This window comes from Rhinoraja longicauda, chromosome 3 (assembly GCF_053455715.1).
Source record: "Rhinoraja longicauda isolate Sanriku21f chromosome 3, sRhiLon1.1, whole genome shotgun sequence".
Classification (NCBI taxonomy): Eukaryota; Metazoa; Chordata; class Chondrichthyes; order Rajiformes; family Arhynchobatidae; genus Rhinoraja; species Rhinoraja longicauda.
This window is the reverse complement of record NC_135955.1, coordinates 56611176-56629337: the sequence shown is the minus strand read 5'-3', so window position 1 is coordinate 56629337 and position 18162 is coordinate 56611176. Positions and strand designations below refer to the sequence as shown.

The following is an 18162-nucleotide window of genomic DNA, read 5'->3' as shown; positions in this document are numbered from 1 at the left end:
GCCCCTCCTTCATTTTATTTGAGACTGTTTGGGGAAGGTGTTATTGGGTATCAAATAGTAGTTTAAAATATTGTGCATGATTTATCCCAAAATTGGCTGGATTTTACACTCCACTCTGGCCACAGTAACCCTCCCTCAGAGACTAGCATTCTACAGTGTTCTAGTGTTTTATGGTCAAAAGGTAGATAAGAGAAGGTCTTGGCATCATATTTGGCACAGACGTTATGGACTGATGGGCCTGTTCTTGTGCTGTGCTGTTCTATGCTCATCTTATTGCATCAGAATATCTAATAGAGTTGCTTCTACCTGTGTGTTTGTTCCAGCCAACGCCTGCAACATCTGCTGTACAAAGTACTGTTGTCCAGCATCAGTTCCCCCTGCTCCACTTGTATTTTCATTGGTGCTGGGAGGGGCACTGCCCATTCCTCCAGTACCATTGCCATATCTGGGTAGAGGAAAATGAAAAATTTGAACATAAAGATTGCCAACAATATGAACAGAAGAATATTTACACTCACCTTGCAGTACTGGCTAAATTCTCAACTGCTGCACAAGAAGCAGTTTGTCTAGAATTGCTTGTTAGCTTCAAGGTAATATTTTCAGGAATTACCATCAAGTTCTTCATGAAGAGAATATGGACTCAGGTTTTCTAAATCATTTACACATTGATGAAATTGCAGAAATATTTGTTACAGTTTAAGCCTCAACTTCTTAGGAATAAATATCACCAGCAATTGCTCCTGGATCAGCCACATCCAAATAATGGCCAAGAGCCTCTACTTCCTTAGAAGGAAGTTCGGCATGTCCCCAACAACCCTCTCCAAATTCTACAGATATGTCATAGAAAGCATTTTATCAGGATGCTTTACGGCATGGTTTGGGAACAACTCCATCCCAGACCGCAAGGAATTGCAGACTTCAGAAACATTGAATGCTTTGGTAGCGATTCTCCAAAAATCTAAATTCTGCAGCAATTTCAGTTAATTGGAAAGCAGCAAGGGTAACATTGCTATTTCTGAACACAGGAAGACAGGAAATGGAGAATTAAAGACCAGTGATCAGGAAGCCATCAAGGGCATGTTAACAATACATAAAATTCATATCATGATCAGGCTGAATCAACATGATTTATGAAAGGGATAACAGTATTTGACAAAACTAATATTTTTGTCGATGTTACTAGCAGAGTATTAAGAGGGATTAAAATATGAATTTTGTAATACTGTTAACACACCCTTTATGATGGATTATTGAATTTTCTTGATCACTGGTCAGTAATTCTACATTTCCTCTATTTGGATCTTAAAAAACACATTTGATAAAGATGCCACCCAAGTTATTGCACAAAATAAGGGCTCACGTCGCAAAAGATTGGAAGCAATTGGTAAAGTAGGAAAAACAACGGTTAGTCAGCTGTTGGCAGTGCTCTCTCATGGGTCTTTGGAACTCTTTTGAACCAGTATACAAAACAAGTTTTGGAATAAAACACTTACCCCGGTAGAAGTCCTGGAGCCTCTGTAGACAAGGTCTGCAGCCCCTGCTGAATCTGTAACAAAGCCTGCATTGCTCTTGGGTTTGACATGGCAGACAATGTTTCAGGGTTCTGCATCTGGAACGACAGGAAAATGGTCATTATGTTTTATTCACTGACAGGTCATGTACTTTTGGAGAAGACAGTACAATAAAATAACACTGAAATATACTGGTGGAAGAATGAGCATGGACTCAGCAGCTGAGCTTCTCGGCACAAGAACTTGGATTTGTGGCATTCCATCATAAACCAACGATAAAATCTCAGTCACCACAAACTGGGACCCCCATTTCCCGAGACACCTTACCGCAGAAAAAAAATTACAAAAGGAGAATTGAAAGGAAAAAAGTCCCAAAGAAGAAATTGGATTTTATTGATGTCACAGATCCCCACAATGGTAAAGGGCAGACTGGCATAAAGGAAGCAGGTCCAATGAATGTGTTTATGGGAATTACTGAGATGCAAGTTAGGTGGCCCACAAACATAAAAAACATTTTTGAAAATGCAGGTATCAAACAGATTTAATTTACATTGAGAAGATTACTGGAGTAGCTCCTGTTCTTAAATATAGACTTATCACAATAGCTTTTATCCTGGAAAATTCATGTAATATTTCAACATAATTCAACCCTTCTGCTGGTTCTCTTTCAAGCAGCAATTCTTTTAATTGGGTAGAAAAACAAAACTCACCTGCTGCAGAAAGTTTGGGATCTGCTGCCTCATTTGATCTTGCAGCTGAGGGTTTCCCGCAAACAAAGGATTGTTCAGCATTATCTGAAATATTTAGAGTTTACATTGTTTATTTTTTGAAAGAATTGATATTGGTATTTTTATTTCAAAATATACTTTACTCATTTAAAAAATTAAATATTCTGTGTATATATGTTTTGGTCAACATATTTGTTATTTTATAACATAGTCATGTTATTCCAGTCACTTAAGTCTTTAATGCATCTATGACAATAGAACCATAATAGCAAAAATCACTATATAACCATCCCCCCCATTTGATTTAAAAAAAATCCTGCTTTGCTTGTATTTATAATAAAAATCATTTTTCATTTATAACATTAAAATTTGTAACATCAGATGCATTTCTCTATTGACAATAGACAATAGGTGCAGGAGTAGGCCATTCGGCCCTTCGAGGCAGCACCGCCATTCAATGTGATCATGGCTGATCATTCTCAATCAGTACCCCGTTCCTGCCTTCTCCCCATACCCCCTGACTCCGCTATCCTCAAGAGCTCTATCTAGCTCTCTCTTGAATGCATTCAGAGAATTGGCCTCCACTGCCTTCTGAGGCAGAAAATTCCACAGATTCACAACTCTGACTGAAAACGTTTTTCCTCATCTCCGTTCTAAATGGCCTACCCCTTACTCTTAAACTGTGGCCCCTTGTTCTGGACTCCCCCAACATTGGGAACATGTTTCCTGCCTCTATGTCCAACCCCCTAATAATCTTATGCGTTTTGATCCCCTCTCGTCCTTCTAAATTCCAGTGTATACAATACAATACAATATATCTTTATTGTCATTGTACCCAGGGGTACAACGAGATTGGGAATGCGCCTCCCATACGATGCAATAATTTAGGTAATTTAGACAGCAGCAACCCAACGAAACGAAACAGTTGTAACAGTTTTGGACAGGGTAAAGTACAAGCCTAGTCGCTCCAGTCTTTCAACATATGACAGTCCCGCCATTCCGGGAATTAACCTAGTAAACCTACGCTGCACGCCCTCAATAGCAAGAATATCCTTCCTCAAATTTGGAGACCAAAACTGCACACAGTACTCCAGGTGCGGTCTCATTAAGGCCCTGTACAACTGCAGAAGGACCTCTTTGCTCCTATACTCAACTCCTCTTGTTATGAAGGCCAACATTCCATTGGCTTTCTTCACTGCCTGCTGTACCTGCATGCTTCCTTTCAGTGACTGATGCACTAGGACACCCAGATCTCGTTATTCATCCCCTTTTCCTAACTTGACACCATTCAGATAATACTCTGCCTTCCTATTCTTACCACCAAAGTGGATAACCTCACACTTATCCACATTAAACTGCATCTGCCATGCATCCGCCCACTCACACAACCTGTCCAAGTCACCCTGCAACCTCATAGCATCTTCCTCACAGTTCACACTACCACCCAGCTTTGTATCATCTGCAAATTTGCTAATCGTACTTTTAATCCCTTCATCCAAGTCATTAATATATATTGTAAATAGCTGCGGTCCCAGCACCGAGCCTTACGGTACCCCACTAGTTACTGCCTGCCATTCTGAAAGGGACACATTTATCCCCACTCTTTGCTTTCTGTCTGTCAACCAATTTTCTATCCATGTCAGTACCCTACCTCCAATACCATGTGCTCTAATTTTGCCCACTAATCTCCAGAGCCGTCTTAACGCATGGGCCTGATGGGCACTTGCCCGGGGGCCTACGAGCATAGGGGCCCCATGCTGATCTGTGTATGTTAAGTGACTTGCAATAAATAAATACTTTAAAAATGTAGGTTCAATAAGTGCTTTTTTTGCAACATTTTCGGTCACTAAGTGCTTCTCACAGCGATCTGTAAGTGCTTTTCGCAACAATGTAGCATCCTAAGTCCATCGTGCTTTTCGCTGGCACGACAGGGGGGGGGGCTGGTAGGGAAAGGGGGGTGGGGGAGAGTAACGGTAGGGGCCCCAGTACACTGCTTTGCCCGGGGGCCCATAATGCTGTAAAAACGGCCCTGCTCATCTCCTATGTGGAACCTTGTCGAAGGCTTTCTGAAAGTCAAGGTACACCACATCCACAGGCTCTCCCCTGGCAATTTTCCTAGTTACATCCTCAAAGAATTCCAGAAGATTAGTCAAGCATGATTTCCCCTTCGTAAATCCATGCTGACTCGGAACGATCCTGTTATTACTATCCAAATGCTCCGCAATTTCGTCTTTTATAATTGACTCCAGCATCTTCCCCACCACTGATGTAAGACTAACTGGTCTATAATTTCCCGTTTTCTCTCTCCCTCCTTTCTTAAAAATTGGGACATTAGCTACCCTCCAATCCACAGGAACTGATCCTGAATCTATAGAATATTGGGAAATGATCACAAAGATGATTGAAAAGATGTGAACAATTATATTTCACAACACATCACTAAACATTAATCCCTCCCAATTAACACCACCCATGCATTACATGCCATATCTGAATTCCTTCAGTACAAACATATAAATTAGGAGCCACTTGGTTCCTCGCAGGTGATTCGATTGTAACCTCAGTTCTGCACTACATTTTAACCCCTAGTAATCTTTCATCTGCATCTATCCACCTCCACTTTAAAAAAAAAATTCACAGGGTGCTTTCATCGTCCATTAAGGAAAAGGGTTTTTTAAGACTTTCTGCCTTCAAAATATTTAAACTCATTACTGACATTTAAGTTGAACAAAATTATGAAATTTTGGGTTTGTACCTGTGCTGCAAGGTCAGGGTTCTGACTCAGAGACTGCATTATACTCCTCATATAAGGCGCCGACAGCATGTTCTGCATTAGCTGCGGGTTTTCTGTGATCTGCTGCAATAGGCTTTGCATACCCGGTGTGTTGAACATACCAGATCCTGCTGTGGGAAAGTGACCGTTTAAATAAGAACAGGATTTTCACAAAAGCAAATTGGAGGTGAACACTGCAGTAGATTTCCCAAAGCACCAATCTCCTACTCCCCTTCTACTGGAGAAGTTGTTGGAAGGTAAAGCAAAAAGAAAAAGAAAATATCTCCCTGCTAGGGAGTACCGAAAAGGTAGCTGGAAGTGCCAACATTCGATCACAATTCTTTTAGAGAGATACCAGGTTTTTATTTAACATCTCTTGTTGCATTCTCATTCTGTAACAACGCAAAAGATGTTTCAATATTTGATACGTCAATGTCAATTTAGCAACACTATATTTTGAGCCATCATCTCTACTTGGGATGCACCAAAAATATTACAGACAATGGAAAGGTGTTATCCAATTTGACACTGCTCATGCTAATCAAGTAGTCTACCCTCATTATTATGGACCTCTATATAATGGATTTCAGTTATCCATCCGTTTGTGGTGGTGGTTGTTGGTGGGTGGCTCGCAACGCAACGTTAGCAAACAGAAAGGCAGCAGCAGGGAGAGAGCCCCTTGAAATACTCTTGCAGAACATTGCATTGGGCGTGGGTTTCAGTGGTTGCAACAGAGTGAGGTCTCGGAGTGTTGGATGCAGTCGCATTGCGCACCACTGTACCTGTATTACCCTGGCAACACGTGCCTCGATCACCTGGTCACAGAGCGAGTCTCCCATTGCACCCCGCCCCCCCCTCCTACTTCCACCAGGTTACCCAATGAGCTGGTGCCACCTGGTGTGTTTCTGGTTGCAGGAGCGGAGAGAGCAGCATAAGCACTGGGCCAGCCCCTGGCACACCGTGTGTGGGGCCGGGGGCTCTGCAGCTCCCCAGCCTGTGAGTTCCCCATGATTTAACCCACCCCCCGCCGCTGCACTTCTTCCCTTCTGGTCTTGGGTTAAGCTAGTCAATATTTATCCCCCCCTTAATTGACTATAGCAGACAATCAGTAATAACAGACACTATCTCTCCCCCAGTCCATTATAACAAAGGTTTACTGTTTTTCTTATCTGAACAAAAACATTTTACCAAAAACTGAATTCTGTCATTATATTAGATGGATTTTTGTTTACCTTATTCCATGAGATAAGGAGGATTAAGTAATGTTTATATTCTCCAAAGCTCAATGACCAAAGAGGTCTTACCTCCCAAATCAGCTCCCAGACCTGGCGTTGTGAACTCATTGGTACTTCCACTTGTTGTTGTACTTGTAGGCACCTGTGTACCTGATGTTGGGGCCCAAGGGTTAGGCAAGGGGTCTCGATTCTCCCTCCGAGATGGCTGATTGCCTGCATCAAGATTATTCACCAAAGATGCAAACGGATTGCCTCCAAACTGCAGTAAAGATAAAGCACATTAGTATATAATTTGTTCTTTACAAAAAACTCATCTTTTATCACCTATAGATCATCATATGCCAAATGTATAAGTCAAGCAATGCTTAAAAGATATAACTTTTCAGGTACAGATCCATCAATGTTAAAATGTGAACATTTTAAAGATCTCAAGAACCAGTTTTTGCCAGATTGGCAAGTTTCTGCTATTCCAATCTATTCTTTAAAATACATAATACAAAGATGCCTTAGAGTTTAGAGATACGGCATGGAAACAGGCTCTTCAGCAGATCTCAAGGAAATGACACCCATGGATTACACTGGTGGAAAGTGCATCCGGCTGCAGCTTCTGACTGACCACGCAAGGAGAATTGGCCTGCAGCTGGACGATCCCGGGATCGTTCAGGAGAATGAAAATGTCATAGATAGGAGTTAGTGTGAGGTGGTAACTTCCAAGGTACAGGTAGAAAGTAGATGGGTGACCACCAGGAAAGAGTAGGCAGAGGGTGCAAAAATCTCTAGTGACCATTCCTCTTGAAGACAAGTATCCTCTTTTGGATACTATTGGAGGGGGGGGGGGAAGAGAAAGAGGGATTGATTGTTCTGAGGAAAGCAGCAGCAGCAACAGTCAGGTCTGTGGCATCAGGCTTGGTTCTGAGATGCAGCAAGATAGGGTGAAGTCAGACACAACTCTAGTGATAGGAGACTATTGGGGGGGGGGGGGGGGGAGAGCAGACAGGAGCTTCTGTGACAGCTAATGGAACTCTTCTCTCCCTGGTGCCAGGGTCCAGGATCTCTGAGCGGCTGCAGAACATTCTCAAAGGGGAGATAGTTATGGATAAGGATAGGGTGGACCCACAAGTTAAAGTTTTAAAATCAGTGCAAGGCCAACTTTGAGGGTATTAGACAGGAACTTGCTACAGTTGGATGGACTGGGTTGTTTGCAGAAAAAGGAACAAACTAGATTCGAATCATTGTTAAAAAGAAGTGAGGTGCCAGAAGACTGGAGGATGGCTCATGATGAATCCGTTTAAGAAGAGCTACAAAGAAAAACCTGGGAACTATGGATTACTATGCCAAATATCTGTAGCAGGAAAGTCACTGGTGAATATTCTACTAATAAGATATCAATACATTTGGAAAGACAAGGATTCACGTAGTAGGCTGCTCTGTAAGGATAGATTACATGGGACCCAAGGAGAATTATCTAACTGGACACATAATTGGTGTTATGCTAGGAAACGGGGGGTGGTGTGAGGTTATTTTTCAGACTGCAAGCCTGTGACCAGTGGTGTGCCTTAGGGATTGGTGCTGGTTCCATTGCTGTTTGTCATCTATATCAATGATTTGGATGAGATTGTACACGGCATGATTAGTAAATTTGTAGATGACACTAAAATAGGTGATATAGAAAGTTAAAATTCCGACTTCCGGTGGCGCTATGGAGGCTTGAGTCCAGCGCCAACTAGCTCCGTGCCGAGGGAAAAAAAAACGGGAGAAATTTGGGTTTTACCTGCAGCGATCGCAATCTGAACGGCTGCCTGCGTGACGTCATCAGGCGCGCGACTTTAAGATATGTCGTTACAACGCAGCCCCCCCCCCCGTGGGGCACAAAAAAAAACCGGTAAAAAACCGCAGATGGAAGAGGAAGGCCCTTTAGAGGCCTCGGCCTCAATTACAACGAGGGCCCAGGAAGACCCTTCGAAGAGAATGAAAAAGTCCGAAATGGAGGATTTTAAAACTTTTCTTGCTGCCGAATTAAAAACCTTTGGTGAGAAACTTGACTCTTTTAGGTCGGAATTTAAAACAGAAATGCTTTCTACCGTTCAGCTCATGCTGGAAAGTTGGAAGAGGACGAGGGAGGAAGAGGTCAAAGCGCAAATGGAAGTACTGGAAGCCAGGCTGGTTTTGGTGGAAACGAAGGTTAAAACGGAGATGGACCCCGTTCATTATGAACTTGGTCAACATCAAATAGCGTTAACCGAACTGGAGAAATGGGCGACGTCAAATGAGGGAATGGCAAGTCGACTCCTTACTGAAAACCAACGCCTCTCAGATATGGTGATCAAATTAAATGAGAAATGTACCGATTTGGAGGGGCGGCAAAGACGTAAGAATCTAAGGATTGTAGGGGTGAAAGAAGGAGGTGAGAAAGAAATGGGTACTCGGGATTTTGTGGCAGACCTTTTACATAAAGCCTTAAAATTGGATCATAAACCTTTACTCGGTCGAGCCCATAGAGTGCAGCAAAAACGTATACAGGATGATGCCCACCCAAGACAAATTATTGTAAAGGTGCAATTGGATCATGAATTGGATGATATAATGAGGAAAATGGTTCGAGGCGGACAGCTCCTTTTTGAAGGTGCGAGATTCAGTATTTACCGCGATTATCCGGTAGAAGTTCACAAGAAAAGAGTGCAGTTCATTGAGACAAAGAGAATTTTGAAGAAGGTACCTGATCTGAGATACAGCTTGCTTTATCCCGCAAGACTAAGAGTCTCCTACAAGTCCAAGGTACACTTTTTTACAGACCATGAAAAAGCAATGGAATACGCTAAAGAAGTCGGAAACATGACAGACTGAAGAATTTACATTACCCTTTAGGAGTCCCGCCAGATCTAAAAAGACCTTTAAAGTTTTTTCAAGAGCTTTGAGGAGATCCGGAAACCGAAATGGATGGAGGACATTGGAGAAAACCGTGATCTTTTCTGTTTTTTCTGTTTACTAATCATTATTATTATCTGTATACTCATATATAACTATATATGTAATAACCAATATTTATTAAATATCTATATTACCACTAAAAATTATTAATAAAATTATTAACATTAACATAAATCATATAAATTTAATACTGTATATGATTGATAACAATGATGAATAATCAATAGTCTTCGATTAACATAGAAATGAATTACACAATTATATTATTTAGGAAGATATGCAAGAGGTAAATTAGCCTAAGTCATAATAAAGTTTGACCGTTTTTCTCTTTACTTTTCAATTTAAAATTAAATTTATGATAGATTTAGTGGAAAAATTAATATGATATGTAGAGATATGTAGAGGTTATGTGCTTATGTATGCATACATACGGGTATGTATATATATATATAGGGGTATATCGTGTGTGTGTATGTATGGGTATGTAAATAAGTTTGTTACTCCCAAAGAAGATATATGAATGTTAGAAATAACCCTTTATTTTCTTTGCGCACGGAGCTAGAAATTTTTTTTTTTTACAAAGGCTACGGAAGTCTTTAGAATTCTAGCCACGTTAGTGTGGCTATCACTAACTACACTAATTGTAGAGGTAGTTTCTTTTCTTTCACCCTATATTAACCAACTCTATCACTTTTCTCTTTTTAAATATTTTTGTAACTTAATGTTAGAATGGGAAAATAAGACAAATACAAGGAGATGTGTTCGGAAGAGCGTTGTATATGATTTTAAATTCATCTATTTGAGGTTCGGGAGCAGGGTCAGGTTCTGTGTGTTGTACCTTCTGATCGGTTATAGACCACCTTAGAAACAATATGCAAGACATTAATATGACAAGTGGGGGTCAGGGAATAACATTTTGTAGTTGGAATGTCAAGGGAATCAATGAACCAATTAAGAGAGGTAAAGTTTTGGCACATCTAAATTTAATCAAAACTGATATAATATTTCTTCAAGAAACACATCTCAAGAAGGAATCTCAACATAGACTTAAAGCTAAGTGGATTGCTGAATCATATCACTCCTCCTTTTCCCACAAGTCTAGAGGAGTTGCAATACTAATTCGTAAAGGAATACCTTTTAAGAACTCCTCAACAATAGTGGATATTGATGGCAGATATATTATATTAGTTGGAGAATTAAATGGAGAAAAAGTGATTCTTCTTAATGTTTACGGGCCTAATTTTGATAACCCTATGTTCTTTAATAAAACATTTAATAAAATTCCTGAATTCACACAATATAAATTAATAATTGGAGGAGACTTCAATTGTACATTAGATCCATACTTAGATAGATCATTAATGCAAAAAAAAATAAAATCTCAATCAAGTGTATTTTTAAATTCATTTATTAATACCACTAATATTAAGGATGTCTGGAGAATAGAAAACCCAACTGGACGGGAATATTCATTTTACTCACCAGTACACAAAACATACTCAAGAATAGATTATTTTTTAGTTGACTCTACGTTTATTCCATTTATTTATAATTCAAAATACCATAACATTATAATTTCGGATCATGCACCTGTAACATTCATGATTAAATTAAATGGAATGTCCGAGAAACAAGCATATTGGAGATTTAACCCACAAATTTTGAACGAAAAGTCATCCCAGGAATATATTATTAAACAGATTCAAATATTTTTGGAGGTAAATGACAACCCTGACACACCTATTTCTCTTATGTGGGAAACGTTTAAAGCGTATGTTCGAGGTACATTAATTTCTGCTCAAGCATTTTATAATAAAGAGAACAGGATTAAGCAACATACATTGGAAAGTGAAATTAAACAACTAGATATAGAAAATGCGAGAATGCCATCTACTTTAAAACATAATAAAATTGCTGTATTGAAATATAAATTAAATAAAATGTATTCAGAACAAGTAATAAAACTTTATCAAAAAACAAAACAATTACATTTTGAATTTGGAGACAAACCACAAAAACTATTAGCACGTCAATTACGAAAAATGGAAGGGGAAAAAATAATTCATAAAATTAGAACAGAGACAGGAGAATTATTAAAAATGCCCAAGGACATAAATGATAGATTTCTTCAATATTATCAGAACCTTTATTCAACTAAAACCGTAGCACAATCAGAAGGAATAGCAGACTTTTTAAAAAAATGTAATTTAAAAGGTTTAGATTCAAACGATAGAGAATTATTAGAAAGGGAGATTACGATAAAGGATATTGAGGAGTCTATTGGTTCTTTAAAAAACGGTAAAGCAGTAGGACCAGATGGTTTAGGCTCCGAATTTTATAAAAAATTCTATGATTTGCTTAGCCCACGTTTACATAGACTGTATGAGTATATATATACTCAACAGAAACTTCCAGATACTTTAAATGAATCTATAATAATACTGATTCCTAAAGCTGATAAAGATCCGGAAGACCCGGGATCATACAGAGCAATTGCACTTTTAAATACAGATCAAAAAATTTTAACTAAAATACTAGCGAATAGATTAAGTACGGTGATGAATAAATTAATACACCCTGACCAAACAGGCTTCATTCAGAAACGATACTCATACTATAATCTAAGAAGATTATTTAATATTATATATTCCAAGAGAATTATTAATGAAGATCTAGCAATAATCTCACTAGATGCGGAAAAAGCATTTGATCAGGTTGAATGGTCTTATTTATTTTTGGTGATGGAAAATATGCAGCTAGGGGAGAAATTCTGTACATGGATAAAACTGTTATATACAAATCCCACGGCTAGAATATTTACAAACCAAAGGTTGTCATCGAAATTTAGCCTAGCTAGAGGTTGTAGACAAGGATGCCCGTTATCCCCATTATTATTTGCGCTTGCTATTGAGCCACTGGCAGAAAGAGTTAGGGGGCATCCGGAAATACATGGATATAACACAAAGGACACAGAGAACAAAATTTCTCTATATGCTGATGACGTATTAATTTACATCACAAAACCAGAAATTAGTATTCCAAACTTATTAAAGCTAATAACCCAATTTGGATCACTTTCAGGATACAGAATAAATTGGAATAAAAGCGAAATTATGCCAATAAGGGAACATAACAAACAGATAATACAACAATTTCCATTTAAAATAGTAAATGAAAAATTTAAATATCTAGGTATCTATGTAACTAAGATATATACATCATTATTTAAAGCAAACTTCCCCCCGTTACTGAACAAACTACATAAGAATATTCAATACTGGAAAACACTCCCCATCTCAATGGTAGGCAAAATTAATGCCATAAAAATGATTTTTTTACCGCAAATATTATACCTTTTTCAGACAATTCCGATATATTTGACAAAAAACTTTTTTAAAAAATTGGACTCTATTGTTAATGATTTCATCTGGGATTATAAGAATCATAGGATAAATAAAAGACACTTGTGTAAATCAAAAATAAATGGAGGCCTGGCTTTACCCAATTTTTTGTTTTATTTCTGGGCAGTTAATATTAAAAATATGAATTTCTGGTTGGAAGAAATAGATCTTCAACCAGACTGGTTAAAAATGGAAAAGGAAGACTGTTTGCCTTTTGATATTGGTTCGATATTATTTGCCACGTCTAAATTAAACAAAAAAATTTATAGGGAAAACCCTATAATATTTAGTGCTATACGAATTTGGAAACAATTAAAAAAGACATTAAAACTAGATAATTTATCGCTTTTTCTTCCAATTGTGAATAATCCTTTGTTTAAGCCTTCATGGTTAGACCGGGGTTTTACACAGTGGAAGAATTATGGAATTAAAAATATGGGACAACTTTATAAGGAAGGCACCTTTCTGACATTTCAGGAGTTGCAACAGATTTATGGTCTTCGTGGAAATGATTATTTCAGATATCTTCAACTTAGAGATTACGTAAAGTCGAACTCCCAAAATTTTCAAATTAGAAATTCAGAAATTCTTGACGAATGTTGGAACAAACATCCTAATACAGAAAAATTAATATCTTATATATATAATATTTTATTAGACAGTGACATGCCTTCTACGGATTTATATAGACAAAAATGGGAAAAAGAATTAAATCAAGTAATAACGAAAGATACTTGGGAAGAAAGTTTGCAACATATAGATCAGTGTTCACTAAACGCCAGACATTCTCTAATACAATTTAAAGTATTACATAGGTTACATTATTCCAAAACAAAACTACATAAAATTTTCCAACATATTTCACCTAAATGTGATAAATGTCAACATTTAGAAGCTACATTATCTCATATGTTTGCAAACTGTATAAAAATTAAAAAATTTTGGGTAAATATTTTTAGTATAATATCTAAAATAACCAGCACACAATTGGACCCAGATCCAAAATTAATTATACTCGGAATATTAGAATTAGAATTAAATAAAACATTCAGAACAACACAAAAAAACTTTATTGATTATAGTTTAATAACAGGAAAAAAATTAATTCTAAAATTTTGGAAAGGCCCTACGGCCCCCACAATTAAAATGTGGATTATAGAAATGACGGAGACCTTAAACGTGGAAAGAATCAGATTTTCCCTGTTGGACAAACAGGAAGTATTCATTGAAACATGGTCTCCTTTTATTGATTACTTAAAGGGTCAGAATAGTTCAGCACAGGAACCGGACTAGCACTCGGACTAAAGAATGAATGAAATGCTATAATTTGGAATGTACGAATATATCTCGAATGAAGTTTTTGTTATTTTAATAAATTTTTCCATTCTTCTTTAACTAATTTTTTCCTTATTTTTATTTTTTTATTTTTTTTTTTGTTTTTAGTTATTTTTTCTTTTAAATTGGTTTTTGTTTTTAGTTTTCTTCTCTCTCTTTTCTTTCTTCACTTCATCTACTTCGTTAGCTTTATTTAGTTTATATAAAATAAATTTAAAAAAAGGGGTAAAAGGTATATAATAATAATTGACAATATTATCAATTCAAAAATGTATGACTGTAAAGATGTAAACAGGTTATGTACCTATCCCCAATAAAATTTTATTTATAAAAAAAAGAAAGTTAAAATTCCTATCACGAACTACAGCAGGATCTTGGATCAGCAGGGCCAGTGGGATGAGAAATGGCGAATAGAGTTTAATTCAGATAAGTGTGAGGTGTGGTATTTTGGGACGTCAAACTCCGGGCAGAAGCTTCACAGTGTTGTAGAGCAGAAGGATTTAGAAATATGTACATAGTTCCTTGAAAATGGCATCACAGATAGATAAGGTGGTGAATCAGTCAGCCAATTGAGTATATAAGTTGGGATGTTATGTTGCAATTGTACAAGACATTGGTGAGGCTGCATTTGCAGTAGTGTGTTCAGTGTTGGTCATGCTCCAACAGGAAATAAGCCAATAAGCTGGAGAGATATAGAGAAGATTTAGAAGGATGTTGCCAAGACTCGACTGCCAGAGCTCCAGGGAGTGGTTGGGCAAACTAGGCCTTAATTTCTTGGAACACAGGAGATTGAGGGATGATATTCTAGAGGTGTATCAAATCATGAGGGGAATAGATAGGGTGAATACACAGTCTTTTTTTCCCCCTGGGTGGGGAATTCAAGAACTAGGAGGGCATATGTTTAAGGGGAGGGGAAAGATTAATAGGAACCTAAGCGGCAACCTTTTTTTTAATACACACTCAGTGGGTATATTGATCAAGCAGCCAGAGGAAGCTCTATTGAGGCAGATATAATAACATTTAAAAGACATTTGGACAGGTACATGGATAGAATAGGTTTGGAGGGACATGGGCCAAACATAGGCAAATTGGACCAGCTCGGATGAAGCATCTTGGCCAGCATGGACGAGCTGGCCAAAGGGCCTGTTTCAGTGCGGCACAACTCTATGAACTTAAATTACTAAGGCTTAGAGGGCTATGAAGCAAGAGCTACTAATGCAAATAATATATAGGCATACGTGATGGTCGGCACATATTTGGAAGGCCGAAGGTCCTGGTTCTGTGCTGCGTGATTTAATAATTGATAATTACTGTCCACTTACCTGTTCTTGGGCAGCGTTTAACATTGGCTCCTGAATGTCTGTGTACATGCGCCTCAAGGCATTGTAACCACCTGGTATACTTTCTAGGTTGCTTAGTGCACGGTCTTGGTTCCTCATCATTTCCTGCATCATAGCTGGGTTTCGAGCAAGCTCCAGAGTCTAGTTTAAAAATTAAGATACTTTTAAAAATTAACCAAACCAGGTAACAATAGTGCACCAAATGCTAACTAAGTTGGAAAATGAGATTCAAATATAAAAGGAAAAGGCACAAGTGGAGCTTTTAGTGCACAGAATTTAGTTTAGTCTAAAATTAGGTTTTTGGCTGCATGACACCTACTCAATCGAGACCTACGCTACCAAAGATTTTGTAAAGCCCAGTAATAGTTTAAAAAGCATTGAGAGGCAAGTAATCAAAAAGCAATTGTAGCATGAAACAACAGGCTTAAAAACTGAAAAATGAGAAAAAACTGATCAGCAATCAAGCCTACATCCACCCTAACTTTCGCTGCAGGAATTCCACATTTTCATGCTCAAACTCAACATAGTGGCAACTTGAGGGGGGATCTTTAATCAGATCCCAATTGTTCCCATGCTGGAATACATCCCTCCACCCCACTCCTGCAACTCACCTCAGACTCCCACACCCACGAGGATCTGTTTATATAAACGGGAAAAAGATCCAATTTGTTGATTTCCTTCTGAACTTACCTGTCTCATTATGTCCGGGTTGTTGAGCATGTGACTAATCTCTGGGTTTCGCTGGATCAGCTGCTGCATCTGTGGGTTAGTCACAATTAACTGTCTCATCATCTCTGGGTTTGACAGCATGTTCTGCACAAATGGGTTTTCCATGATCTGCGACATCATCTCTGGATTCGACATTAGCTGACGTTGCATCTGATTTTGTAACTCCATAAAATTGGATGAATTTAATCCCAAGCTGCTCAAACCTGCAAGTCCTCCTAATCCACCTGGATCACAAGATATTATGATTACTGATCAGATCATTTCAATACTTCATGCAAGTAATTTAAAACAAAAAAATAAAATAATTTTTTAAACGCAAGTTCCATCCTTTGCCACAAATCAGTAAGAGGAACGGTTAATAATATTTCTTTGCTGGAAGCTCCAGCATGCATCAATAGCAAGTAAGATTTGGTTTCAGTTGAAGTGCAGAGGTAATCATACTCCAGATGCGTATTCAAAAACGTTTAAAACCTCCCACCCCAAAATTGTGGAAAGATATGCAAAACGTCTATCAGAACAGGAGGAATGAAAAGGATAAAGAAAAATAAATATGCACTTGGAGCCATAATGCAGTCAAGCATTTTCTTCCAATTTATACACCATTCCCTCAAATCGCATCAACTGAATTCAGATTACATACACACTATTTATTGGCTAAAGTGCCCAAAGACTACTTGCATGTCCCTGCTACACTATGTCCTCAATTCTTTTTTAAGAAGCCATGGTGGGTTTTCCTCTGTGATAGCAAGGGGTTTTGCATGCATGCGCATACAGTGCATTCAGAAAGTATTGAGACCCCTTCACTTTTTCCACATTTTGCTCTGTTACAGCCTTATTTTAAAATGGATTTAAATCATTTTTTTTAAATCATCAATCTACATACAATACCCCATAATAAAAAAGCGAAAACAGGAGTTGAGAAAATTTTGCAAAGTAATTACAAATTTTAAAATGAAATATCCCATTTACATAAGTATTCAGATCCTTTACTCAGTACTTTGTTGATGCACTTTTGGCAGCGATTACAGCTTCAAGTTTTCTTGGGTATGACACTACAAGCTTGGCACACCTGTATTTGGGTAATTTCTCCCATTCTTCTCTGCAGATCCTCTCAAACTCTGTCAGGTTGGATGGGGAGCGTTGATTCACAGCTATTTTCAGGTCCCTCCAGAGATGTTTGATCGGGTTCAAGTCCGAGCTCTGGCAGAGCCATTCACAGACTTGTCACAAAGCCACTCCGGTGTTTTCTTGGCTGTGTGCTTAGGGTCGTTGTCCTGTTGGAAGGTGAACCCCCACCCCAGTCTGAGGTCTAGATCGCTCTGAGGCAAGTTTTCATCAAGGATCTCTCTTACCTTGCTCCGTTCATCTTTCCCTCGATCCTGACTAGTCTCCCAGTTCCTGCCGCTGAAAAACACCCCCACAGCATGATGCTGCTACCACCATGCTTCACCGTAGGTATGGTATTGGCCAGGTGAAGAGCTGTGCCACTTGAATCTTGTTTCTCATGGTATGAGTCCTTTAGGCGCCTTTTGGCAAACTCCATGCGGGCTGTCATGTGCCTTTTACTGAGGAGTGGCTTCCTTCTGGCCACTCTACCATAAAGGCCTGATTGGTGGAGTGCTGCAAATATAGTTGTCCTTCTGGACGGTTCTCCCATCTTCACAGAGGAACTCTGGAGCTCTATCAGACTGACCATCGGGTTCTTGGTCACCTCCCTGACCAAGGCGCTTCTCCCCCGATTGCTCATTGTCCGGGCAGCCTGCTCTATGAAGGGTCCTGGTGGTCCCAAAGTTCTTCCATTTAAGAATGACAGGGGCCACTGTGCTCTTCGGGACTTGCAATGCTGCAAAAAATGTTTTATACCCTTCCCCAGATCTGTGTCTCGACACAATCCTGTCTCGGAGGCCTACGGACAATTCCTTCATCTTCATGGCTTGGTTTTTGCTCTGACGTGCACTGTCAACTGTAGGACCTTATGTAGACAGGTGTATGCCTTTCCAAATCATGTCCAATCAATTTAATTTACCACTGGTGGACTCAATCAAGTTGTTGAAACATCTCAAGGATAATTAATGGAAGCAGGATGAACATAAGCTCAATTTTGAGTGTCATAGCAAAGGGTCTGAATACTTATGTAAATGTGATATTTCAGTTATTTCTTTTTAATTACTTTGCAAAAATT

At 38.6% G+C, this 18162-nt stretch overlaps 1 protein-coding gene across 2 annotated transcripts in view; it reads right to left on the bottom strand.

The window, feature by feature from the left end:
* LOC144592021 (ubiquilin-1-like) overlaps positions 1 to 18162 on the bottom strand; it is a 35304-nt gene that overhangs the window by 1740 nt on the left and 15402 nt on the right. The window contains exons 4-10 of one of the 2 annotated variants that reach the window (XM_078396191.1): positions 15942 to 16204; positions 15234 to 15392; positions 6317 to 6506; positions 4995 to 5140; positions 2222 to 2305; positions 1494 to 1609; positions 307 to 445 (exon numbers count right to left, since the gene is read on the bottom strand). In XM_078396191.1, coding sequence (XP_078252317.1) covers positions 307 to 445; positions 1494 to 1609; positions 2222 to 2305; positions 4995 to 5140; positions 6317 to 6506; positions 15234 to 15392; positions 15942 to 16204 — 1097 coding nt within the window. Of the gene's footprint in view, positions 1 to 306; positions 446 to 1493; positions 1610 to 2221; positions 2306 to 4994; positions 5144 to 6316; positions 6507 to 15233; positions 15393 to 15941; positions 16205 to 18162 lie in introns of both variants that reach the window. The other variant, XM_078396190.1, reaches the window with a different exon arrangement.